General features: G+C 42.9%; 4 protein-coding genes across 14 annotated transcripts in view; 1 reads left to right on the top strand and 3 right to left on the bottom strand.

Moving 5' to 3' along the window:
- The window catches only part of pear1 (platelet endothelial aggregation receptor 1), a 42535-nt gene extending 32033 nt beyond the window's left edge, over positions 1-10502 (bottom strand). For 2 of the 6 annotated variants that reach the window (XM_069537252.1, XM_069537251.1), the window contains exon 1: positions 10324-10502. The gene's annotated coding sequence lies outside the window, so the exon portion shown is untranslated. Of the gene's footprint in view, positions 1-7707; positions 7733-10323 lie in introns of those variants that run through there. The other 4 variants (XM_069537255.1, XM_069537254.1, XM_069537256.1 and 1 more) reach the window with 4 other exon arrangements.
- A 3162-nt stretch (positions 10503-13664) lies between these two features.
- gpatch4 (G patch domain containing 4) lies at positions 13665-17608 on the top strand. Its single transcript, XM_020104968.2, has 8 exons — positions 13665-13821; positions 14565-14643; positions 14739-14812; positions 14921-15013; positions 15121-15234; positions 15444-15559; positions 15973-16023; positions 16140-17608. Exons 2-8 carry the CDS (start codon positions 14565-14567, stop codon positions 16924-16926), a joined length of 1314 nt encoding a protein of 437 aa, XP_019960527.2. The 5' UTR covers positions 13665-13821; the 3' UTR covers positions 16927-17608.
- Positions 17609-17735: 127 nt separating this feature from the next.
- LOC109640790 (C-type lectin domain family 4 member G-like) lies at positions 17736-21656 on the bottom strand. 3 transcript variants are annotated; one of them, XM_069537246.1, is made up of 7 exons: positions 21241-21656; positions 20762-20824; positions 20078-20326; positions 19712-19906; positions 19139-19293; positions 18861-18979; positions 17736-18735 (listed from the first exon to the last, which is right to left on the bottom strand). In XM_069537246.1, the coding sequence occupies exons 1-7, from the start codon at positions 21299-21301 to the stop codon at positions 18585-18587; spliced, it is 993 nt and encodes a 330-aa protein (XP_069393347.1). In that variant the 5' UTR covers positions 21302-21656; the 3' UTR covers positions 17736-18584. The 3 variants fall into 3 exon arrangements, with proteins under 3 accessions (XP_069393347.1, XP_069393346.1, XP_019960528.2); XM_069537245.1 differs by having other exon boundaries at positions 20078-20347; positions 21241-21611; XM_020104969.2 differs by having other exon boundaries at positions 20078-20302; positions 21241-21611.
- A 495-nt stretch (positions 21657-22151) lies between these two features.
- Positions 22152-25769, bottom strand: LOC109640783 (CD209 antigen-like protein C). Of its 4 annotated transcripts, XM_020104961.2 has the most exons (6): positions 25595-25769; positions 25095-25184; positions 24835-25020; positions 23901-24061; positions 23399-23520; positions 22152-22545 (listed from the first exon to the last, which is right to left on the bottom strand). In XM_020104961.2, exons 1-6 carry the CDS (start codon positions 25638-25640, stop codon positions 22401-22403), a joined length of 750 nt encoding a protein of 249 aa, XP_019960520.2. In that variant the 5' UTR covers positions 25641-25769; the 3' UTR covers positions 22152-22400. The 4 variants fall into 4 exon arrangements, with proteins under 4 accessions (XP_019960520.2, XP_069393349.1, XP_069393348.1 ...); XM_069537248.1 differs by lacking the exon at positions 25095-25184 and having other exon boundaries at positions 25595-25729; XM_069537247.1 differs by lacking the exon at positions 25595-25769 and having other exon boundaries at positions 25095-25252.
- Between the last annotated feature and the right edge of the window lie 3 nt (positions 25770-25772).

Below are 25772 nucleotides of genomic sequence, written 5' to 3'. Positions count from 1 at the left end.
GAGTGCGTCCTCGGATCTCGGAGGGTGATTGAAACAACAGTCAGACTAAAGTTTCTGTCACACCGAGCTTGTTTGTTCGAGACCTTCAGATGTTTCACTCCAGTCTGAACCAAAGGAACAAGAGCGAAAGAGAAATGTCGTCCCACCCAATTAACGGTTTGGTTCTCTCCGACCAACTGCAGGACGTTGAGACAGGATCAGACAATTGGCCCAAACCCAATCAATGTCACGTGTAAGTAAACGCAGCGGATGATGATGATGATGATGATGACGACGACAGGACGCAGCGTGAAACCACGACTAACTGGATCTAATGTAAACAATGGAACGATCCGGACTGTCCCGAAGAAAAGACGTCCCAAACTGAAGCAGATATAAACAATACAGCAGATTCACTAAGAACGGCTGAGGATGTCATAATGAAGAAATTGAACATTTCTGACCTGATGGTGGCGCTAGAAGAAAAAGGACTGATCAGAGTTACTACAAATGACCACGAGGGCGACGTGAACGAGTGGATCGAATGAAAGAAGCCAGTGATCGATCCATAGTGAAACAAACAACCACACAATAAACAACGGCAGCTGATCAGGAGGTCTGTGGTTGAATCCTCGTCTGCGTGTTTGTGTCCTTCGGCCGAACGCTGACCCCCAGGCTGCCTCTGGCGGAGTTTGAATAATGTGAAGTATGAATGTGACTTGTGGTCTAAAGCGTTCGTTAAGACGATTGTGTGATTGGGTCATTTGTGAAGTTCTTCTATAAAAGTGAATATCTGCAGTGGACAAGAGATTCTTTATTTTTCATAAACAACGTAAAGGTAAAAAGAAAGTTAATCTCAGTGTCCCCAAAAAAAAAACCATCGAATGATTTTTCTCAACAGTCCCAGAACTAATTTGAACAATTAACAATTAATCAATCAGGACAGTTTTTTTCTGCTTCCACCAAACTGACCTGAATCTAACGTGGGTCCAAGACAAGTTGTCAAAAAGTAGAAGTTTAGAATTTTGAACATTTGATCCGATTACGTTTTGTTTTTCATTCTGACTTTTTGAATTTCTTAGATTTATTTATTTTCCCATTGCAGTGCAGCCACCAAATTTATATTTCTAACCTTAAATGCGTGAACTAAGAGACAGTTCTTAAAAATAAATCTAATTTCTTTGACAGTTCATGTAGAAAGATGTGAGGAAACCCAGTTCCGTCAGAGCTGCACGGTGACACTGCCCTGACCCTGCTCTCCGTCCTCCGACATTTAATCCTCTGATAGTTTGGTCCTAATTCTTTTTACACGTCAGAGTGTCACCATGAAAAACTAATTTATTTTAATCAAACCGTCTTTCTCTTCGCTTGATATCGCCTCAAAAAAACAAATTCTTTCTGCGCTGATCTTCCAGGGTCAGAAAGTTATGGGAAAACACGGTTTCAGCCGCCGTGACTTTGGCCGATCTTGCCAAGAGAAAAAGTTATTATTCATCCATATTCATTAAGACGCAGAGAATACACAGAACAGGCCACGGGGTCAAGAGGAGCTTTAGAGAACAAGCGGCGGGCGCCTCTGAACTCTGAGCACTCTGTTGATGTCGCGTTGCCTCTGAGGAGAATAACTCCTTTGTTCAGAGGGAAACAAGTCGGTAATTCTATCAAACAAACCGTTGAATCAATGAAAGACGGTTTGTCGTCTTGGTTCAGTCTTTTCTCTTTTGATGTGGACTCGGCCGCCGATGGACAATGTCTCGGTTGTTTGCTGCCAAATTAATAAACTGTGTGGGGTCACGGCACAGACGCTCGGTTCAATTTCTCATAATTGGTATAAACAACAATTTGTGGATTTGGACAAGAGGGCAGATCCAAGAATCTGATTTGACTTTTATTAACGTCACAATATTTACTCATTTATCACAGAATAATTCATTGTGATTAAATCAATCAGGCATATTTAGAGGACTGCTGGATTTGGACTTTGTGCAGCACCCTGACAACTGTTTGTGTTGATGCCGTGCTGTATAAATACATTTGATTGAATCTGATTGATGATGTGAAGCGGCTTGATTGAATTTAACGTGACTGTTGGGCTTTAGTGAGTAAAGAACTCTGTTCAGTGATAGTACAGAAGTTTTAATGCTGAATTACAGAATTACTACCAAACTGATTTTCTTGAAACTTGGTGCAAGGTCCGGGTCAAGGATGAATTTCAGATTTCATTCATTTCTTTACAAAGTTTTTTTGGTAACTTGTCAACTAATAATGCAGAGATCATTACGGAAAAAAAGACAAATGAACATATGCACATCTGGCAAATGATCCAGATTTGATGAATAGAAATAACAATAATAATTATTATAACTCTATGATAGCAAATATTAATATCGACTATATCAGAGAATGAGTATTTTACCAGTGTTGTGATTTGAGCCGTTTGCCGCACATTTCTGTTTACGTACATGAGTCTGATGAAAATCATTTTTATTTAATTCATTCAATTTACAAGTGTCGAGTGATGCGGCCGATCGCTCCTCTGAAACCACTGAAACACATCAATGAGCCACACTGGGTTACAACACGGCAGCCGGAGTTTATTTTTGTCCACCGCACTGTCCCTGCAGGCAACAGGACTCAACAGAGCATCAGTTGTCAAACCGCAGCTGAAAATCCCCGACAAGTTCACAGTTTACGACTGTTTGAGTAACAACACGGCTTAAAGCGAGTGTCTCGCTGGTTCCTGAAAATATGCATAAGTACTAAAATGCGAGTCTCATTTGAATATATATACAAATATGTGTGAGCTGATGATTTACATCTTCGGGGGACTAATGGGATCAGGGCCACAACCAGAAGTCAGAAAGTATTAAAAGAACTTACAGGTTGATTTCAGTGTTTTCAGCTAATCCATGACGGTTAAGTCACTCTGTAATTATATATTCACTGTCACTGGTGCAAAGGCTCATATATAAATTCTAACCAGAGTGTCGTCCCGTGCTTTGTGCACAGCTGGATGTACTTTACGCGTGGTGACATATGCAAAACCACTGACAATGTCCTACAGTTTGTCATTTTTACAGTCCACTCCTCGCAGGCCGGTCGATCGCTGCCGTGCAGTTCTCCGATCGCTCGTTTGACTCGTAGTTTCTTACGAGAGGAAACAGGCGATCAGACCGAAGCCACTGAAGGGAAACGCCGAAACTCTGCAGGCGGCCAAAAGTGCCAAGTCATCACAGAACTCTGAATCGAACATGGACATAAACACAGATGTGCGCACACAGACCTCCTCTGTTCCACACGCATGCAGCGTTCTTCTCTTTCCATTCTGACCTTTGTTTTAGCTGCAGAGCAGATTGCTTACTCTTCTGGTCGTGACCCTGGTGGTCAGGGGGCTGTTGTAAAAACTCTGTCAACGAGGTGTGAACTCAAAGCTCAAAACCTTCGGCGAACACAGAATCTGAATGAGCTTCGACGTCTCCTTTGTTTTAAACCTGCTCTTAACTAAAGAAGACTCGTTTTCTCTGAGAGAATTACAGTTTGTTGCTCTTCTGTGCATGAACCAGGCCCCGCTGTGTGTTCGGTCGTTGGATAAAATATGAGCTGCCTGTGAGGTCTGTGGCAAGTGACAAGATTATATGGAGCCCCGTCTGCCTGCAGCGCCTGAACAGCATCACAGGAAGCGCCATCCTTCACTGTGACACGAGGTTTAAAGACGACATATATTTCATGTTCATGCTGCGGATAACGTTCCCATGCAAGAGCTTCAATATAAGTCTTTAAGTCGTGGCTGCATGAAGAAGAGAGCAATTTACAGTAACTGAGTTTAACCACACTGCATCTGGCTTCGATTAAGACAACACTTCTAATGCGACTGGATGGCAGCTTTGTTTTTTTCTCCTCGCAGCTGCTATGATACAGAGCTGGAAACCATTTCAGCCTTTTTTTTTTTTTTTTTTTTAACGTCCTGTCGCTGTTGACGATGTTTTTCTGCCATTTGCGTGAAGCATTAACCCAAAGTCCTGTTTCTTTCCCCAAGAAAAACAAGGGGACACCTGGGTGATTTAGCTGCTGCTGCCTGCCAGGGTGGTTCATGCAACTGGGAGACAGATGTCCATTTCACTTTGTGCCATGTGGTCAAATGTCTTCCAGTAACAGGGGCAGAGATAACCAGGAGAGTTTCACAGAGTCGGAGAGAGCTCCCTCCAATAGTTATCAGTTATTATCTCTATTGGCTCTTTTTTTCCAGGAAGTCCAGCCCGGGCCTGTAAATTCCTCAAAGTTAAACCACTTTGATTTACAGGCCTTCCTCTGGCACATGGTGTGCTGCCTTTCTGGAGGACAAGGTGGAAACCTGCAACTTATTAAAGTGATCATTTTCTTTTTCTTTTTTTTTACACATAGACGACCAAAAAGCTCCTTCTCCCTCCTTCTCTCCAGATGGGCCTCATCCTGCAAGCATATGGAAGTTAAAGCCTTATTTTCTTCGCTCAGAAAACTTGAGCCACGTGTGCTACCCTGAAGGTGAACCCTCGGAGATGTTCCTTTACTTAGTCGGATTCCCAGCAGTGCCACTAGACCCGAGCAGTTTCAATCCCCACAGGCGGGGCCATTAGTTCACTTTGTTGGACGTCCTTGTGGCTTGTGAAAGATGAAAGTTGAACGTGCTCTGGTTTTAACGCAGGCCTCTCTGTCCGTGTTGTGCAACGCGTTTTTGTCTCCAGGGACTTTTTTGGGTATGACACCTGCGTATCTGTCCGACACAACAGGAAGACGCTGGAGCAAAGAGGAGACGAGAGCCAGATACAAGACACCACACAGGACATCCTGGGCAAACAGCACAGTGGGAGGGGGACAGACGCTGTTGGTGGCAGTTGGGACAGAAGCGTCCAGCGTCCCGTCAGTTTGTCTGAATTTCATGTTCACGAGTCAAAGAAAACAATTGGAGGGGAAAGTGTGTTTTTGCACTTTTCTTCTCTGGACGCCCTCGGGCAAACAGAAGCAGCGGGAAACACAGCGGGTCGTCTACGAGTCGCAGAAGATGATTTTTTGAGGCTTTTTTAAAAACAAATGTTCCAAATTAGTTTCAGCGATTCATCAATTAATGAGCAAGTGTGCAATTCTGCGGTTAACACATCGCAGAAGCAAAAGTTACCGCAGAGTATCTCGTCAGCGCTTTACTGACAGCGTCTCTCAAGATAACATGCTGGTCTCGTTACTGTTTAATTGACCACAACTCCCTGGTTCATTATCTTCTGTCTATAACTAATAATGTCATCTCTTTAGCTGCAGCTCTAAGTTTTTCTCCTATGGGGCACTGAAATGTTTCAACGAAATCAATCCCTGTCGCCACTGTTCCTCAGATCCACGCTCTCCTCTCTGTCTTCAATCATCGCTGCAGAGCACCAGGGGAACGAAAACTGGGACAAACAATAGGAAGCTGATAGGAAACATCTTGCGTGTACATCCAGGTCTGCTTCACCACGCTGGCTTCCTTCTGACACGTAAACAGATTTGAGCTGGGAGTTAAAAAAAACCCAAACATTCAGGTTCGCAAAAGGAAAAAGTTCTTAATGCCGGTGTCGTACTGACTCTTCTACTCTCACACTTTTCCATAAGCAAATCTCGTTTGGCTTCTATATCCTTCTTTTCACAAAGACGACCTTTTTCACCAGGCAGAGCTTTTGCTGTTTTGAGTAATGGCGTCCCTGACAAATGGTGATAATCTGTCCTCTTGCCTTTCCTGAGACTCAGTGTGTCTTTCAGAAGTGGCCTGGAAAGGATGGAACACAAAGAGAGGGGGGGGGGGGGGTGAAGAAAGAAAAATAAGTCCTCTCATAAAAATCAAGATGGAGGACTCGGAGTCACAGCTCCACACAGCTGGTGGAGTGGGTCTGAGTCTGAGCTCAAGAAAAACATCAAGTGTTCTAGCAGTCCACGTCCGAGTGGTGCCAAGCATGACATAGAGGCCATTTGTTTTTCCCGTGCAAACCTCTCGTCCTGCTTCTCATGACAAAAATAAACATTCTGTGCTCCGACAACACAACAGATCACAAAGCAAACAACAACATTAACACAACCTCATCTTCATCACCCCTACCCCCACCCCCACCCCCGGGGCCTCGAGTTCGGTGCTGTATTTCTTCTACTTCTGCATCTCGGGTTTCACTCGGTTTCCAGTCATCCTGCACAGACTCCGCAGCGAGACAACGGCGAGAGCCCCAGAAGTCTTAATGAACAATGTCTCCACGGCTGCTCCACCCACCGCCCCAAGAACACCAACCACCAACATAAGCAACTTCAGGAAAGACCCTCGCCACAGTACAAGGAGTCTGTGGTCACTCCATCAAGCTGCCGCTGGCTCCTCCTCCCGTTCCAGCTCCAAACCCCCCGACCTCTGCTTTTTTTTCAGTGATTGGTTATTTGAGCCGGAGCCCAATGAAACTGTACATGTTCCACAGCCAGAGCAGAGCGACGCAAACCCCCCCCCCCCCCGAGGTGCAGGCCTGCAGTCCAATCTGCTCCAGATTATTTGCACGGCTGCAGAGCATATGCAGTTGAAAGGCTTATATAAGCCTGTGGTAGGAATATTCAAGCCGTGTCACCTGCCTTTGAATTCCACGTGCTCTTTGTCTTTTTCACCAAAACTATTTTTACATCAAAATAGAGTTTTTTTTATTTACATCTATTTTACTTTTAAACACGTCGTCTCTGTCTCTGATGGAATGAGAGCGTGGGATGAACAGACATCAGTTTAATAGGAACTGTCCAAAATGGCAGAAACAAAGTTTCGATTTTTGACTTTGACTTTATTTCTTTGCCTGCGTCCCATCTGTTAACGTGGAGAAGGCAAAGAAATTTCTATCACCTTAAACAAGTATAATGATCACCATCTAAGCTAGCCTGTTAGCATGCTAACACAAATACTTATTAAGTACTTATGAATGTCACACACTTAAAGGTCCAGTGTGTAAGATTTAGGTGAAAAGGAACATTATCAGATATCTAGTGTAGAATAATCCTCATGATGTTTTCATTAATATGTATGAATCTAAATTATATCAATTGTAGTTTTCTTTACCCCACAAAATACTTTATATTTAAATACTTTGTATTTACATGGGGGGGACCCTCTCTACGGAGGCCGCCATGTTTTTTACATTAGGCCAGAATGAACAAACTAAAACCTTTTGAGTTTTTATGACAATTAAAGTTTGCCACAGGTTCTTCTTCATGTTTGGAAGGAGAGGGGGGGGTGAGTGGTGTTCAGCTGCAACATGACACTTCACCACTAGATGTCACTAAATTCTACACACTGTGCCTTTAAGTACTTCAGTACTGGACAAATTAAAACTTTGAGCGGACGAGGACGATCAATGAAAAGGGAAAAGATCCAGCTCAGCGGAGCGTGAATGCCATATTCACGGGAAATTCCAAAAATCCAAGGATTGACATATTTCGGGCTGGTTCAAGGTGGTGCATTAAATAAAAATAGCTGCATCACTAACTATCTGCAGATTTGAAAGTACCCAGTAAACTCTATATGCTTTGAATACAAAGACGTCAGGCTGTGATCTGACTTCAATAACACACAGATGGTGTGTGGCCGTGCGTATAAGCATGTCGAGAGAAGTTGTGGCTTTCAAAAGACAATGTGCAGACACTCTGGGAGTCCTGCACGGTGCAGCAATACATTCAAACTCCAGGCACATTAACTCTAATGAATCTTACCTCAGTCACTTGTTCTTTTTCTATTTCTACCTCATCTCTTTGGGTCTCTGGTCGGTGTCATCTCCAACCAAAACATATCCGATTGCTCGCCCGAGCCCGAGCCCTCTCCTGGACAAACAGATGTTAAGTCAGCCAGATCTCCAGCTGTCAGGAGACGCTTTAGTTGCTCAAGCAGACATAAAAAATGGGTCACCATTAAACCACTGATAGCTGAAACAGTCTGGAGGAGGACAGACACATTTTCAAGGGGCGGCTGATTTTTTTTTTTCCCCCACTAATGAGGATCTCATATGAGGACGCTGAAGGAAAACAAAGACGGTCCACTTCAGAGACAGAATTCAGTTCATTAAAAGTATATGTGCAAGTATAAAAGTGGCACAGTGCTTTCAGGAAAACTTGGAGGACAAAGTGGAGTCTGCAGTCAGAGAGACTTCCTGGGGATTTTTAGTTGCCAGAGCAGATGCGAGGTCAGATCCAGACCAGGTGGCTGAGATTTACTCCGCTAGTTAATCATATCGTGCCTTCCTCACAGACACTGAGGACGGTGCCAAGGTCTCCTTAATCAAAAAGCTTCCATTCACAAGTCGGAGACAATAAGTGCAACGGTGCAAAAAACGCTGAATTCAAACAGTGATTTTACGGCTCTGCCGAGGAAAATAAATGAGCAGTTTGTTTCCAAAACAGTATGTTTCCATGTACAGCAGTTTATCATTTTATAGCGTTAAACTTACAGAGGAGCAGGACCGTAAAAACGTCGGCCAAAGAGTGACTATGAACACGCTCGTTAAGTGCAGCAGTTTGTCTTCGGCCTGATGCTGCTGCTGGTGGATATATAGAACACGTCAAATCTCAGCAGATCTTTCCTGCTTCATAAAATCGAGTCTGCACCATCTCAACACAAATAATCCATCACATCAGATGAAACGAGGCCACAATTAGTGCATGAAAGCATCTTCAGCGTATCGTATTTCTTTATAAACAGCGCATCAGAGACACTCCCCTCTGAATGTGCACTAACCAGGCCCAGAGGCCCTCGACCCTCCGCAGAGAAAACACACACACACACACACACACACACACACACACACACACTCCATCTCAATCTGCTTCATCTGATTAACTTCATTTTCAGGACATGAACGTTGAGTCACACCATCACTCACAGGATGTCACTCGGTCATATGAGGAGCAGCCACCTCGAGGCCACGTTTCACTGGCTTGAGTCACCGCTCCTCCGGGGCCCCGGCACGTAGACCTGGAGCCGGAGCCAGAAGTTTTGGATGAAGTCTTAGCGACTTAATGAAAATCAAACGCAGCAGAGGACGAGGAGGAGGAGGAGGAGGAGGACAGAGCACTGAGGAAGCATTAGCAGACCCACTCCCTGCAACTTCCTCTGCCATGAATCGATAGAGGAGACGTGCCAGAGCTTCTCTGACTCACACTCTCAGGACAGATAAGGTTTTCTAAGCAGAGACACTGATGAACAACAGACAGGAGAAGAACGGAAAGTGCGTAAAGTGGCAACACAAGGTGGTCCGGCCACGTGATCACCTGTGGAAGAGGTTCGATTCCCTCCGTGCTGGATGTTACTGACTGCTCTGTTCACTTGTTGATCTGGTTTCACTGTTGCTCACACACAGCACATTACCAACGAGGAACAAAACACCAATCTGCCATAAAAATGTTAATGGGTGGTGAGAAACACCTTTCACAGGCATTTGTGGAATGTAATCTCGTACATTTACTCAAGTACTGTACTTATTATTCAGGTGTTGTGTACTTTACTTGAGTATTTCTATTTTAAGCTACGTGGAAGTCAGTACTCCATAGTCCATTTATTTGACAGCTTACGTAACAGTTAACAGTGCAAATCAAAATATGATAAAGTGGTTAGATTTGTCTTTCTCTGTTTACACGTTACGAGTCAGTAAAACAATATTATACTATGTGTAATACTAATCATTACTACACACTGAGCATTCTGAATCATTGCCCTGTGTATATTCAGCTGTGGTGACTATATTTATTTATTTACTATATTTACTCAAGAAAAGTAACTAACTGAAATATAAATGTATATATATGAACTAGATAATAGATAGATAGATAGATAGATAGATAGATAGATAGATAGATAGATAGATAGATAGATGGATAGATAGATAGACAAACAGACAGACAGATAGATAGATAGATAGATAGATAGATAGATAGATAGATAGATAGATAGATAGATGGATCTATTATGTAATTTTTACATATGCATTCCTCAGTATTTAAACTTTAACACTTTAAATCTTTTTTGTAAAGACTGGTTCTTATGCCACTCGTCCCTTTTTCCCTTTTTGAAGTTTAAAGTGTGGGTTAATTAAAGATAAATAAGTAACTGAGATGTTGAAACGAACTTTAACATTTTAAGACTTCACTGTCTCATCAGACTGATCTAACGAGCTTTCACCATTTTAGGGACTGAGCTGCTCCAACGCTATTTTCCATTATGGCGCATTTCCCACACATCAGAATGTCTCCGTCGATTCTCTATGAACTCAAAACACGTTTCATCACAACTGTCACAGAAAAATCATCTGGATTTCAGACAGGAGCAGTTTCACTCACCGGCCAACAGCAACCCCACGATTCTCTCTCTAGTGTTCCACTGTGACACCAACTTCCATGGACGGAGGAGAGAGGGAGAGAAAAGAAGAAGAAGAATGTTTGAAAAACTCCAGCTTCACTTGAAATGGTGAAAAAACAATGAGGAGCGTGCGAAGAGAGAGGGAGAGAGAGGGGGAGAGAGGGAGAGAGAGAGAGAGGGACGAGTCGCATCCAGCGGGGGAGGGTCCTGACGTGGAGCCAAGGAAAGTGGAAAAAGTGTGACAGCAGGGACTGTGGAGGAGAGAGAGAGAGAGAGAGAGAGGAGGGAGAGAGAGAGAGAGAGAGAGGAGGAGGAGGGAGAGGAGGGAGAGAGAGAGAGAGAGAGAGAGAGAGAGAGAGGAGGAGGAGGGAGAGGAGGGAGGACAGGGGGAGTAGGAGAGAGAGGAAGGGAGAAAAAAGGAGGGATGGGGGAGATAGAGACTGAGGGTGTTGTTTTTGTCTTCAGTAGTCCTGCAGAACTGTGTGTGTGTGTGTGTGCGTGTGTGTGTGTGTGTGTGTCTGTGTGTGTGTGTGTGTGATGACTCTAAATTAACATCTGTCTGTTCTTCTGATTTATTTTCTTCTTCTTCTTCTTTTCAACAGAAACCAAACGTTCTTCTCTTTCTTCATCTCTTCATCAGACGTGCTGAGCTGCTCGTCTCCTCTGGTCTGATGATGATGGATGTCTGAGGTCACACAGGTTCTTCTTCAACCAAACTCTGGTGACGTGACGTCACCTGGATTCATGCACGGAGGCCAACGTGTCCACATACTGCCCCCCCCCCCCCCCCCTGCTGTGGACTGACACAGATACACAATTCATGGACGGAGGCCTGGAGGCACAAACAGGATGGAGAGCGACAGCGGAGGGAAATGAAACCAGTGGGTGACACTGGGACTGGGGGGGGGGGGGGGGGGGGGGTACTTTTATAGACTAGTTTTCAGACACAGATGAGAAGAGGAAGAGGAAGAGGAAGAAGTTTTTACTTATTGTGAATTAAGTTGGAATATTTAATTTGACTTTAAAAAAAGATCTTCCTCTGATTGACGTCCACTTCGTTCTGGACATTCCGACCTTTTTACCAAACACAGGTGTTTTTGAAAAAAGGAGGTGACAGCTCCCTATGGAGGTGAGACCAAAATGTTGCAATCGGCCCCCTGGTGGCTGGTTGCAGCAGAGTTGATAAATCCTGCCTCCTCCATGTTTGCAGATGGGACATGGACCAAACCAAAACTTGTTTGTTTTCTTTGATGCTATAAAAACAAGGTGAAACGTCATGACTGACAGGTGAGACCGACTCGCAGTTGGTCGAGCGCGTGATTCGACGAGAGCGCGACTCCGCGGCTCCGTCCCCCGATAGCTACTGAGCAGACTCTGTCTCTGGCAAGATCGCACAGCGGGAGGAAGTGGAGACATGTTGTCCATCTTTATATACTTTCTTTTCTATTACTTACTGTAAATAAACAGTTCAGAGGAGAAACCACACAAACTTGGACAGAAAGCTGGCGGCTCACACAGCTGTCAGAAACATTTGAACTTTATTCAATAAATCTTCCTCTGATTTAGTTTGGCTTTATTCTGGACGTTTTGACTTTATTCTGGAAATGAAACAGGAAAAACAATATTCCTCCTCTCACTTGTTGTCTTAATCCTGAACCTCATTCTCCTCCGTAACTTTTAAATTAAAGTCAAAAGAGATTTTGAAAGAGAACAATCCCGACTAACTAACGTTTAAACATTTTCAACTGTCATCAGCGTTTGTGTTCTTGTGTTTTGCTGAAGTCGTTTCACAAAGTGTAACGTTGGGTTGATAAGTGAAATATCTTTTATGGTGAAAGAGGTGAGACCACATCTGTCTCTGCAGCTGTATTATCGTTGCTGGGGAAGAAGAGAGCTCCACTCTGTTTTCAGTGTGAGGACATCTGAGGTCGTGAGCTGGGTTTTCAACCAAGAACCTCATGAAGGCAGATCCTGAATAATGCAAAACGTTTGTTGAATTGTGAATCAGAAGTGATCAGAGAGGAGAGCAGCCATCAGAGCAGCTTCTTCGTGCAGATCTAAAACATTCCTCCAAAATTCACAGTGATTCTTTGATTATTATTTCATGTGTTTGATGATTTTGATATTTGCAGCGTCTGAGATGATTTTTCAGACAATAACGAACAGGTTTTAGTTTTCTGTTGTGTGATCACTGCCCCCTGGTGGTGTACTGGTGTTTTTCATGGAAAAAGTTATCATCATGAAAAACATTAAAACTGCAGGAATGAACTCTTAGTGGAAATACAAACATTTTAAAAGATGCTGAGATGTTCTTTAAGAGCCCAGAGCTGCAGGAGGGCCCAGCATGTTCCTGCCCTGTGGCCCCATGGGAGCTCAAAGTCTGTACTGATCAGTTTGGATCATTTCTAACTTTATAAATATAAAATAATTAAACCAAAAAACGTATGAATAGTCCAGATGTAGTCCTGAATTATTACACTCAACAATATATATATATATATCAGATGGTTCCAAATATGATCCCAACTTTATCAACAGACCCAACAACTTCATTACAAACGAAAATAAATAAACTATATATCACATTCATATATTGATATTCTGCAGCACTTCATAAACAATATATAAATCTAAATAAAACATCTTTACAAAAACGTTTTAAAAGTTCCCAAAATAATACAGAATAAAATATATGTACGTAAGTTTAATCAACGACATTTTGATTAGAATTTTAGAACATTAGAAAAAGGAAAATGTTAAAATTGTTCCATTTGTGAATGTAGTGTTTCTCATATAGAATGAAAAGCTTCAAAATAAAGTCATTTATAATAACAATGGAATGTTTATTTTTTCATAAATAACTCAACCAGAGAATTATTATGATCCAACTAAAATAATTTAATACAAAAATACATCATGAAAAGTTTTTATAAAACTAAACATCGTTGACTTACATGATAATTTCAAATCTAGAGCGTCAGAGAAAAGTTGACATGAGAAGTTTAAACTTTTAGAGACTGAAACAGATTCACCATCATTCACTCATCATCATTCACCATCATTCACTCATCATTCACCATCATTCACCATCATTCACCATCATTCACCATCATTCACTCATCATTCACCATCATTCACCATCATTCACCATCATTCACTCATCATCATTCACCATCATTCACCATCATTCACCATCATTCACTCATCATTCACTCATAATTCACCATCATTCACTCACCATCATTTATTCACCATCATTCATTCACCATCATTAAACCAACAACACGTGGTCAGGTTCCACTCACTCACTGGAAATATCTCCAGAGAAGAAGAAAGCCTCCGTGGTGACGTGTTTCCGGTGTCATGTCAGCTTCCTGTAGCAGCCACATGTCCGGTGTCTGTCGCTGTGTTTGAATCTCTCGGGCTTTACAGCCTCGTGGGTTTTTCACTGGAGCTTTAATGCAACAGGACATCGAGAGGTAAACCTGCTTTGACTCGTCATTGTGTCCGTGTTGCGATTCAAAGCTTCATCCGACGACAGATCGGGTTTAATGTAGCCGAGGCACCAGTCTGAGCTGCTGATGCTAACATGCTAACATTCACGTGTTTTCTAATGAGAGTCTGCTACAGTCAGAACAACAGTGAAGAAACTCACAAAGTTTAATGAACAATAAACAGAAGTTTTCTTTTACAAGTTAAATATCTTCTAACCACGAGCCTCAGATCCACATGTTGACAGGAAGTGTACGTGAGGAAGTTTTATTAATGTCCGTCAGTTTAACTGTCTAATGTTTGATTTCTCAATGATATCCTGTTTTCTTTTTATTTACAGTTATAATAAAGCTCAGGGTTTCTGTTTTTGGTGAACGGAAATCCATATCGATCTAATTTACCTCATCTAACATAATATAAGTCCGAATTATTTAATAATTGAATTTCTTCTTTAACTTTTTCTCTGGTTCATCAAGTTGAGCGACGTGTTTCAGGGTCTGAGCTTCACATGAAACATCTGTTGGATTCAGTTGGTTTTGAAACGTTGTCATTGACTGAATATCTGATGAACAGTTACTGAAGTCACAGTGTTGTGGTGCAGAAATATATCTCGTATCCCATGGGATTTATAATCTTGGTCCCAGTTAAATATCTGTTGTGTTCTGCTGGCTGAAACTTATTGTTGCACATTTTATTAATTGTTGTTCGTATTGGACTGTCCCGTGCTCAGATGGCAGAAGCTGTGCAGGAGAAAAGTCGTGGCTTGAAGTTTGCAGAGCGGCAGCTCCTGCGTCACGGTTGGGAACACGGTAAATGACGTTCTCCTCTGATCAGCTGACCGACCTCCACGAGGCGGCAGACTCAGGTCTCACACTCGGTCCTCTCTCTCTCTCTCTGTCCTCAGGTAAAGGACTCGGCCGAGCTGAGAACGGGATCTGTGAAGCCATCAAGGTCAAAGTGAAGTGTGACAAAGGAGGGGTGAGTGTGTAAAGATGCGTGAAGGGGTTCAACCGTTCAGGGTCCTCCTCCTCCTCCTCCTCCTCATCATCATCGTCGTTAGTAGGTTCACGTGTTGCTTCTCTTTAGGTCGGCCACAAGGAAGGAGAGCAGTTCACCTTCCACTGGTGGGATCATGTCTTCAATAAGGCGTCCTCCAGTCTGCAGGTGGAGTCTGATCAGGTACATGCCCCCCCCCCCCCCCCCCCCCTTCTTGTCGGTGAGCTGACTCAGCTGGTTTGAGTTTTAATCAGAAGCTGAAGTGTTTCCTGTTTTTCTGTGCGATCCAGAACGGCATTAAGTTGAGGAAGACGGTGGAGGAGGAGGAAGATGGAATGATCTCCAATAAAAAACCACGGAAGGCCACGCTGGCTAAAGACAAACTCTACGGATGCTTTGTCAAGGTGATCAGTTCCACTCTTCTCTATAAACATTCAATGTGTCTCTGTTTCATCAAAAAGACAGCGACGCCGGCTTCAGACGTTCATTTAGAAACTCTGTTCTGCTTTGGATCTAAAAATGTTTCCATGTATTTCTGTGGAAACACGACAGCTTAGTGCCAGACGGTGAATCTGCTCTGAAATGACTTTGCCGCTGCTCGTTTCTCTCTCAGTCGGCCACGCTGCTGTCTGGTCAGGAGCAGCCGGAGCCAAAGCCGTCGGACTCGGACGACAGCAGCAGCTCGGACGAGGAGGACGAACAGAGACTGGATCTGTCGAGCACCACCAAGTAAGAGCCTCGTGTCACACAGGTCCAAACTGTGTTTCTCTCTCTCTCTCTCTCTCTCTCTCTCTCTCTCTCTCTCTCTCTCTCTCTCTCTCTCTCTCTGTCTGTCTCTCTCTCTCTCTCTCTGTATTATTAGCTGTATATCCTCTATATATTGTTTGTTGTGTCTTTTTCCTTCTATAGTATCAAAAACCCTGAAACTGATATTTCCTCTGACAGTAACTGTGGCACCAGAGTTTCAGACCGTTCTGTTCTTACAAACGATAATGATAAATCAAGAGTCTTTGATTTCTTACCCTCCGTCTTTATAATCAATAAGCTTTTATTTGCTGCTTCACTTTTAATGACTTGTGATAATTCTTGAACTTTCTAGTTTTTGATGCATTAAAACTTAAATAATTCATTGATACCAACAGACTCTCTGATGCTGATCTGATGAAGGCCTGCGGAGGACGCACGGCTCACAAGTACGTTCACTAAACTACACAGAAGTCAAAGGATTCTTCAGAAAAATACAAATCACAAAACAGAAGGATGAAATATTTCAGCGTGATCTGAATCTGCTTCTGCTTGTTCTCTTTAGAGGAGCCAGACACGGACTGACCATGAGTGCCAAGTTAGCCAGGCTGGAGCAGCAGGAGGCTGAGTTCATGGCCAAGTACGGCAAGAAGGGCCAACCACCTAGTGCCTCTGCGGTTTGTGGTAAACCAGCTCCGCTGACCTCCAAGTCCGCTGATGAACGAGTGGAGAGGCCGGAGGAGACGGCCGAGGATACCCAGAGCAGGAAGATGAAGAAAAAGAGCAAGAGCTCCACTCTGAGCGTTATCGAGGTAAATGGAAGCGAGGTGTCAGAAAGTCCTGAAGCTGACGTTAAACCCAAAAAGAAGAAGAAGAAGAAGAAAAGGAAAGCCGATGATGACGCTGAAGAAATAACTGAGGCAGTTTCCACGGAGGATGTGATCTGTGTGGAACATTCTGACAAAACGAAGAGCAAGCAAAAGAAGAAAAAGAAGAAAGTGGAGCAGAATGAAGAAGAAAGAACGACTTCCCCTGCTGCAGAGAGCGAGAGCGTGGAGGAGACGGCTGAGCTGCGCTCTAAAGTGAAGAAGAAGAAGAAGAAGAAGTCATCTTCCAAACATCCCAGTGAAGCAGAGGAGAGTAACGATGCAGAATCCAGCCAATCAGAGCCGGTCCAGGGCGGTGCTCCCAAAACCAAAAAGAGAAAAGCTGCAGTTTTAACGGAGGAAGCAGAAGTTCCAGAGGAAGAATCAACGGTAAAACGGAAAAGGACAAAATGTAAAAAGGACAAACAACCTGTTGATGAAGAGACACTTCCTGCAAAGAAGAAGAAGAAGAAGTGCAGAGAGTAGAAACAGTTGACAAACAGGACAAATGATCATTTCTGTAAATCAGCTGTAAACGTGACACGGACGCTCCAATCTAACATGAGTGTAAATGAATGTTTCCCTTTTAATCAGCGAGCAACAGCTAGAGATGTTCTGATACCTGGACTCTGATCTCGACTCATACGATTCCTTCAGATAGATAAAGTGCACTTAAAGCTCACTACAGCTATGAGCAGGAGTCACTTCTGATTTTTCAGGTAAAAGAAAATTACAGTTTTATTACACCTGCTCTGCGTTACCGAAGTTTACCCAGCCATTGAAGTACTCTAGTGAATCTCCAGTAATGAGATTACCTCCATCTGTTGAGCCTCTTGTGCCGACTGAAAAGGTTTTGTAGTTAAAAGAGGTTGTTGGAAAAACTTTGATTGTTTATTGCAGATTTAAAAGGCTTTTTAAGGATTATTGGTTATAAACAACGTCCCATGAATTAATGTGGTTTAATGCTGTAACTCATTGTTTTGACGGGTCGCTGCTCTCAGCTCATCCTCACTCTGACACTCGAAACACACAGATGTTAACAGATCATCAATATCTTCAAATTGTGTGTCAGTGTCGTTTGTGCACAGCGTACGAGCTCCTCTCGGAAGGATAAACGATATTACAAGGTCTGAATTTCATATGCAAATGAATCATGTGTCACGTCAAACTACGCCTGTGTGATTCTTTCCCGTTGACAGATTTCATATTTCTTTAACTCTCCGTGAAATTCAGCCGGTGATCTGTGTGTGCAGAAAAGTGCTCGGCTCAATAACCAAAATACAGAACAGCAGCAGTAACACTTAGAAATCATATTTATACAGGAGAAGTATTCTCAGTACAACAGTATCAGTATATGAAAGCGACCATGACAGGTCAGAATCCTGCAACTGCTCAGATTGCGACAGGTCAGGAAGGACACGAGGTCGTTTGCGTCAACACGAGTGAAAAAACATCATTGCATGTTCCTGTGGTTCAACTCCGTAACACTTCCTCTGTGAAATGAAGCGTGATGGTTGTGAAGACACTGACAATACTGTTGATGATGATTCGACTGAGAGAACAAACACCTCGTTAATTAATGCAATGAGGAAGATTAGGAAAGAACAATTTCACAATATGACATTCGGTGATTAAAAAAAAAACAACTGAGCAGAAAAAAGGGGGGATTTAAATATTAAAGTCAGCCAGCGGACTAATGGAGTTTCACCTCAACACATTTGTTCTGTAACATCACAAACTTTTGCAGATTGCAAAACACAAATTTCCAAAGTTACACGCGTGCACGACATGCAACACGTCGGCCACAGGAAAATAAGGTTTGTTACAAAACAGTTTTTTTTTTTAGCGTAGATCCCAAATCAGTGATTCTACATCGAGCAACATTGATGTTTGGTCAAAAATATTCCCTGGAAAAGTAATTGATGTTTAATTGACTTTAACTTTAATTGATTCTTCATCCTTCATAGCAACAGATCTGAAACGTTCCGCTGTGGTTTCTTGACACTTTAAAAACACAGGATTAATCGCACACAGTAAAAACTCTAGATTATAATTACATGAAATGAACACATGCCAAAATGTATTCGTTATTGTTTTATATTTATATGTACATTTCCCAAACGCTGGTGCCACAACACAGTATTTCAGCTGACTGAGGTCCGTATCAGGGACTCGTGCTCACAGATGAATTTGTTCCACATGGCACATTTTGCTGGGGCCCAGCTCGCTGTAGCTTCATGCCCAGGGATCGTCAGCGCACATAAACCGTGACTCTCACCCGTCCTCATCCAGAACCTCCAAACACAGAACACACTCATCAGTACCTTCAACAACATCACTTCTACAGATCACACCAGCGAACTCCAGGGGCCCTCCAGATGCTCAGTGGGTGAATTCAAACGTTCACTGGGTTTTCTTACCCCTCAGTCTCATTGCGTCCATTAATCCAGACCCAGTGGTCGTCAGCATTTTGACGTAATCCGAGCCAGTATCCATGAATTTTGTCGTAGTAGAACTTCGTGTGGTTAGTGATGAATTCCTGAAAGTCACACCACGATCAGCCCAAACCTTCACACTTCATCGACAGTGAGCAAACATTAAATATCTGATTTGACATCATCGTTTTTCCAAATCAGCACAATTTGCTCTGTAACTTAAAACTCTCGTGTCATCGTGGAATGATGACGAGAGACCTCACCTGCTCTCGTAAACTGTCGACGACAGCCAGATCCGAAGCCATGTCTTGACAATAAGTCTGCGCCTCGTCCCACGTCTTCCAGCGTGGTGGTTCGTCATAGAACAGATAACAGTGATCCTGGAACGGGATCCAACTCTCCTGGCACGGCTCACACTCTGCACTCACAGAGATCAGCAGAGAAACGTTAGGTGAAGCACTAAAGGTCTGTTTAAAACCCACACAGGCTTCTTCTACAATCCCAGAGACCAAAGAGCAGTAAAATATATAGTAAATATCCTAATAATGAAATATTAGCACTTGAAGTTTTACACATTTCAATCACTGCCATGATTGAAAACAATGGTTGAAGAGGTTTGGCAACGGCTACTGACATCTACGCTTAATTCTATGAGCATGGCAGATTTTAGCTATTACCTTAAACAAACAAATATATATATATATATATGTGTGTGTGTACTCCTATATTTGTGAGTTGAGAGTTAGACTCACTGTGTAGTTGTACATATAGATATACTACATAAAGCACTGAGTGGTTGTTAAGAGCGATAAAAACAAATGCATTCATATACTCACTTTTATTTGGGCAGAATTTATTTACTGGGAATTCTGGGAAACTCATGATGACTCCGAGCGTCCTGTTGAGATCCTCTGTGACACTGGTCAGCTCCTCCGTCTTATTCTCTAACGTCTCCTTCTCCATCACCAGCTGCTGGTTTTCTCTGAGGGCCTCCCCTGCAGCAGCTCTCTGCTCCTCCATGGCTCCGCAGACTGCAGCGATGGCGGGGGAGAGACACATTCTCTGCAGTTAATCCGCACGATTCACTCCTGGAGCTTTTTTCAAAATCATCTCCTCCCCAACACTGATTTCAATGCTTTTGTCACGTGGCGGTCTCACCAATTTAAAAACATCATTTAAAACTGTTTCAAAGTCAAACTCACTGTAGATGATGGCGCCGATGCAAATCATGAGCAGGACCAAAGAAATCCCCAAACACGCCAGCAGGAGAAAAGTCTGAGAGCATGCTCCTTTTCCAGCTGCTCCTTTTCCAGCTGCTCCTTTTCCAGCTGCTCCTTTTCCAGCTGCTCCTTTTCTAGCTGCTCCTTTTCCAGCTGCTCCTTTTCCAGCTGCTCCTCCAGCTGCTCCTCCAGCTTCTCCTCCAGCTGCTCCTCCAGCTCCTCCTCCAGCTGCTTTTATTGACGGTAGTGAAACTGTTATTATTTATTATCAACATTATGGTTGCATGGATTTTCTATTTGAATTCACTGAATATTGAGTATTTTCTGGGATTCGACTGAACGTCTGTGTTTATTCTGACACACCCTGTGACTGATGGGATTCTTTCTGTTCGTTTCAAATCAAATTAATGCTTTTATATTTAAATAAATGCTTTTTAATGTTTTTAGCAGCTGCGGTAAAATGTGTTTGATGGTTCACTTTGAATGTGGAGAACGTTTCCTCTTCCGTTCTCACTGATCTCCCCGTTCACCTGCTCCGGTGTTGAAGGTGACACAGCGAGCGTTGTGTGAAAATGTTCCAGGAAGTTCAGGAGCAACTTAAGCATCATTTAGTTTAAACATTTAGAAAAACATCCACATCATTTGCACTCTTCTCTCTTAACTTACTTACAACAGTCGTCGCCGGAACTTTGCGTTTGATTGAAGTATAAATTGAAGATTCCTCGTTTTCTGGTTGATTGAAAAGAAGAAAAGAAACAATCAGAAACTCCTGAGTGACACAATTGTTCATGTAGGAAGCAGATGAGCGGCACTTCTGCAAACTGTGCACAAAGAAGAATAGATTCTGTTTTGTCAGAGAGCAGGAAATGCAACTGATGTATGGAGAACTAAATATAAAGTGTGAAATCGAGGCAGCAGCGGTTCAAAAGAACCATCAGAACAGTACAGAGGTTCCAGTAACACCAGGGATTCAGACTCTTCCCAAACATGTCCAGGAAACAGTGTTTTTTCCAAATGGTTTAGAAGTTTAAAATCTATGTTCTGGAAATTAAAGCCTGAAAAACTGTGTTAACATCAGTCAATTCAAGGTTTAACACACAAAAGCTAAAATATTTCACGCTCCATCAATCTGTTTTATCTCTCACCTCTCGGAACAGGACCACTGTTTTTGAAAACCACAGTGGCGTAATGGAGTTCTTCTGTCATCCTTAAACGTGGTTCATCGTATTTCCAGAACGAGAGCAGGTTTTGAACATCAACTGTTGCTGATGCTTGAAAGGTGTGACTAAACAAAAACCCCTCGGCACAGCCTCACGGAGAACAAATGAACTTCCTCTTTCCTCCGCACCTGTCAAACTGCTGCAGCTTCTACTTTGCATTTATTACGGTTTTACTGGACGATGTCAAACACTGACGCTGGAGCTGCAGTCTGTTGTTTGTTGTGTCGTTTGCTTTGTGGTCCCTGGTTACACGTTTACATTTGGGGCATTGAGCAGATGCTGTTGACCAAAGAGAGAAACCACAACACATCACCGTGGATGGTAAAACGAATCATAGAAACAAGTTAGTTCGTGTTTTCTCATGTCTGTTTATGGGGAAATGACTCACATTCACATTTATTCTATTACTCAGCTGATTATTAAAACAAGTCAGTTCTTCTTCAGAGTTCAAGTAACAACTGGTTAAATTTGAAGTTTGACCAGAGATGTTTTTTTCACTTTTGCATTTCGGGAATAAAGTTGGATTATTTAAAGTTCCAGTGTGAGAGATTGAGGTGAGAGGGAACGAGTTAATGAAATTTAATGTGGATTAATCCTCAAGAGGTTTTCACTTCATTTCCTCTAAATTGTATGAATTGTAGTTTTCTTTACCCCAGAAAATACCCTTTATATTGAAATACTTTAATTTGAAATACTTTATATTGAAATATTATATATGTACATGGAGCTGCAACATGAAACTTCAACAATAGATATCACTAAACTCTACACACTGAACCTTTAAGTCATATATAGGAAAATAAAAAATGATCAAAAAGAACTGCAGACGAGCGCTGTGCATTCAACATAAACCTTTATTTATACTGAACGTGTCACATGTCCAGTGCACTTCCATAGTTACAGTTTGAGCTCCACACACAGGCCTTTGTGGAATTAGAGAGAGAGAGCAGAGGGATTCAAAGAATTAAGAGATTTTCTTCCTCATCTTTTTTTCCTCTCGTGTAAACACAACACCGGTTGAAAACACAAGTCAAGTGACAAAAGTCAGGTTTCTTTTTTGAAAACATTCGATGAAGAGCTGCTTCCTAATCCGGTTTGTTCAAGGCTCTTGTTTCACAGATCCAGCGGTTCCACATGTAGCAGCTCGACCTCTTCCAGTTGGCTTGAGGATCGGCCCGAGGTAAACTGAGAGCACAGGACACCTTGTAGCCCGGCTCGGCTGTCCAGTACCTGGAGGACAAAACAGAAATCAGGGGTTCAGTCTCTGCTCTTTCATTTCCTCATTTCCTCATTTCCTCCCAGCATTCAGAGGAAATATTACGCACACGAGCGCTGACGTCCTGCACATCTGGAGTCTGTGCGGTCGGGGGAGGGGGTGGAGCCGCGGTATCGACCAATGGTGAGTCAGTCTCAGCTGTTTTAATGATGGTTCATAATAGTTTTAAAGCATCCAAATGACTAATTTAGCTGAGAGACGAACACATGAACCAATCAGCGACAGAAGACACGTTAGATTTTATTTAAAGGTCCAGTGCGTAAGATTCCACGTTTCCACGGGTTCTCTCTCGTGTTGAGTCTTTCAGCTGCAACATGCGACTTCACCACTAGATGTCACTAAATTCCACACACTGAACCTTTAACATGACTTTTGAGTTTGGTTCAAGTCGCACATTACACTGAGTCCTCTTATTTAACTGTAGCCGTCTGAGGTCAGTGGTGAGGATTCCCTCGGTCACACATACGCGGTTTGTTTCAGTGGTGAACCTTTAACTTCGACCTGCTGACACAACCACAAACTCTAGTTTTACACTTTGGTCCGTGACTCATTTGTTTCAGTGTTCGGAGGCTTGTGTTCAAAATTAGTGCTGCCACGATTCCCCGTGAAAACACAATTAGTCCTTTTTATGAATCAGTTTTTTCCCAGATTGAACAAACAATCACGCAACATGAGGCTTCAGAGGTCACGTGATTCGTCCGTTTGATTGACGGACGCTGAGATCATCTGTTTGCAAAGTGTCTGGTCTGCGGTCGTGAGTCCTTCACATTTAAACGACGTGTGGATAAAAACTTTGTGTGCTTTTACTTCAGAGTGACGTTGCTTCCGTCGACCCACATCCACGTGCCCACGTCGTTCATTTTGCTCAACCCAATCCAGTAGCCGTGCTTTTCATCGTCATAGGCCTTCGTGTGGTTGTTGATGAACTCCTGCATTTGTGAGACAGGTTCGAGAGACGTTGTGTGTCACGCGTCCACAACGACACAACAATAATCACAGAGACAGATCAAATACTAATAATGTAAGAAACAGGAACATTAGAAAGACGTCAGGGTGAGAGACAAGTCAAATGGAAGGAGCTTTGGAGGTTTGATGGGTTTTGGATTTCAGATTTGTTCCTTTTCTTAATTTAGATTTGTACAGTAGAGCACAATGTAAAACATTTTATTTACACAATTATAAAGTATATCGTATCATATCATATCATATCTTGTCTCATCGTACTTGTACTGAAGTAAACAATCTGAGCACCTCCTCCAAACCTGATCCACGAGGACAGAGGAGCGTGGGAGTGAAAATTGAGACTCGCCTGTTCCCTCGAGCTTTCGATCACCACCAGATCTGCCTCCACGTCTCTGCACTGATCACGACTATCCTGCCACGACTCCCAATTTATGGATCGGTTAGATTCATAAAACCAGTAACAGCTGGACTGAAAAGGTATCCAGCCGTCCAGACAGGTTCTACACACTGTGAGACAAGAGTGAAGCAACACAGTTAAAATCATTATATATAACATCATATATATATATATATATATATATATATATACCAGGGGTCACCAACACGGGGCCCGCGGGCACCAGGTCGCCCCCAAGGACCACATGAGTCGCCCGCAGGCCTAAAAATAACACAACTCACCAGTGAGCTGCGTCTAATATTTAATATGCGTTTTTAATTAAATTAAATTATGTATTTTTAATACTGTCAAATGTTTATTCTCATTCTGAAGTTGACTCCTGACTATGATTTGTTAACGGTCGGTCGGTGGCTCGTGAAAATGGAACATTTTTCTTATGAAAATGTCCCATTTGAGAAGTCAATGTTGAGAATTACTGTGAGAAACCATGAATGTGATCAGCGTCTTCACACAGATGAGAATCATTTATCATTAATAATAATATATAACTAAACTAAATGTTATTTCAGCAGAGTGGATCTTACTTCCTGTGACTCAGTACCATGAAGAAGCTCTCAGTTTCATTAGGTCGGTGTCCTCTGCTCTAAACTCATCTGTCCAACTCACATGTAAAAGTCTTCTTTATTCTTTAAAAGTCTAAAGAATGAGACAGTGAAGACTCAGCATCTCATTCTGAGGCATCACCAGCTTCCAGGTCTCATCCTCCCAACAACCTTCATGGAAATCCATCGGGCAGCTTTTGCATAAACCTGCAGACGAACGGTGAGAACACGACTTCCTGGATGAAGCTGACGAAGTGGAGACGATGTGAAAGTTTTCTCACCCCCCCCTGGACAGTGGGTTTTCACCGGGAAGGTTCGGTGCTGGAGGATGACCCCGATGGTCCAGTTCAGTCTGTCCCTCTCTCTGCTCAGCTCCTCGGCGCGTCTCCTCATGTCGTCCCGCTCCTGCCGCAGCTGCAGGTTCTGCGCCGTCGCGTGTTGCAGGTCCTGTCCGGACGTGTCCGATGCTGTCGGCGCACAAGAGGACAGATGAAGTGTCCCCGCGCGTCAGGGTCAAAGTGCTGAGAAGAGACAGACTCACTGCTGAAGACGATGATGACCAACCCCAGGACGAGGCAGAGGATCCCGGACACCGCGGCCACCAGCTGCAGGGTGCGCGGAGCTCTGCGCTCTTTGTCCAACAACAAGTTATTACCAGCTTCATCGAAACTCAAACACAAATTCACTTTCACATCCATTCATCACTTCACAAATAACAGTGAGATCAACGACAGATCATAAACCCCCGTCCCTCACAGACTCTGAACTACAACTGTTCCCTTCCTCTTTATTTTAGACAAAGAACGAGATTAAAATATCATGTGTGTAGATTTAAAATATAAATAAGACTTTTATTCTTTGGACGTGTTTGTTTGCTTGTTATCTTCTTGTCACTCTTCTAAACCCCTGTTTTCAAACCTGCCATCTAATCAGAGTTAAAACGATCACACATAAATATAATCTTATCTGCAGTAAACAGAAATATGTCATCGACAGACTCAAGGAGAATCAAAAACTTCAGAATTTCAGGTTTTCACTCACGGTCGCTCCTGAAAGTTGCTCTGTCGTTATCCCCTTGTTGCTCCATTGTTTTTAAAAGTTTGAAAAGTTTGAAATAAGTTGTCAGAGACACAAACTGAGTCACTGCAGCTGATTGAATGAGGACTGGAGGCACTGCGTGTGTGTGTGTGTGTGTGTGTGTCCTGACTGACTCTGGATC

The sequence above is a fragment of the Paralichthys olivaceus genome, chromosome 13 (assembly GCF_024713975.1).
Source record: "Paralichthys olivaceus isolate ysfri-2021 chromosome 13, ASM2471397v2, whole genome shotgun sequence".
NCBI lineage: Eukaryota > Metazoa > Chordata > Actinopteri > Pleuronectiformes > Paralichthyidae > Paralichthys > Paralichthys olivaceus.
This window is presented reverse-complemented; position numbering and strand designations above follow the sequence as displayed.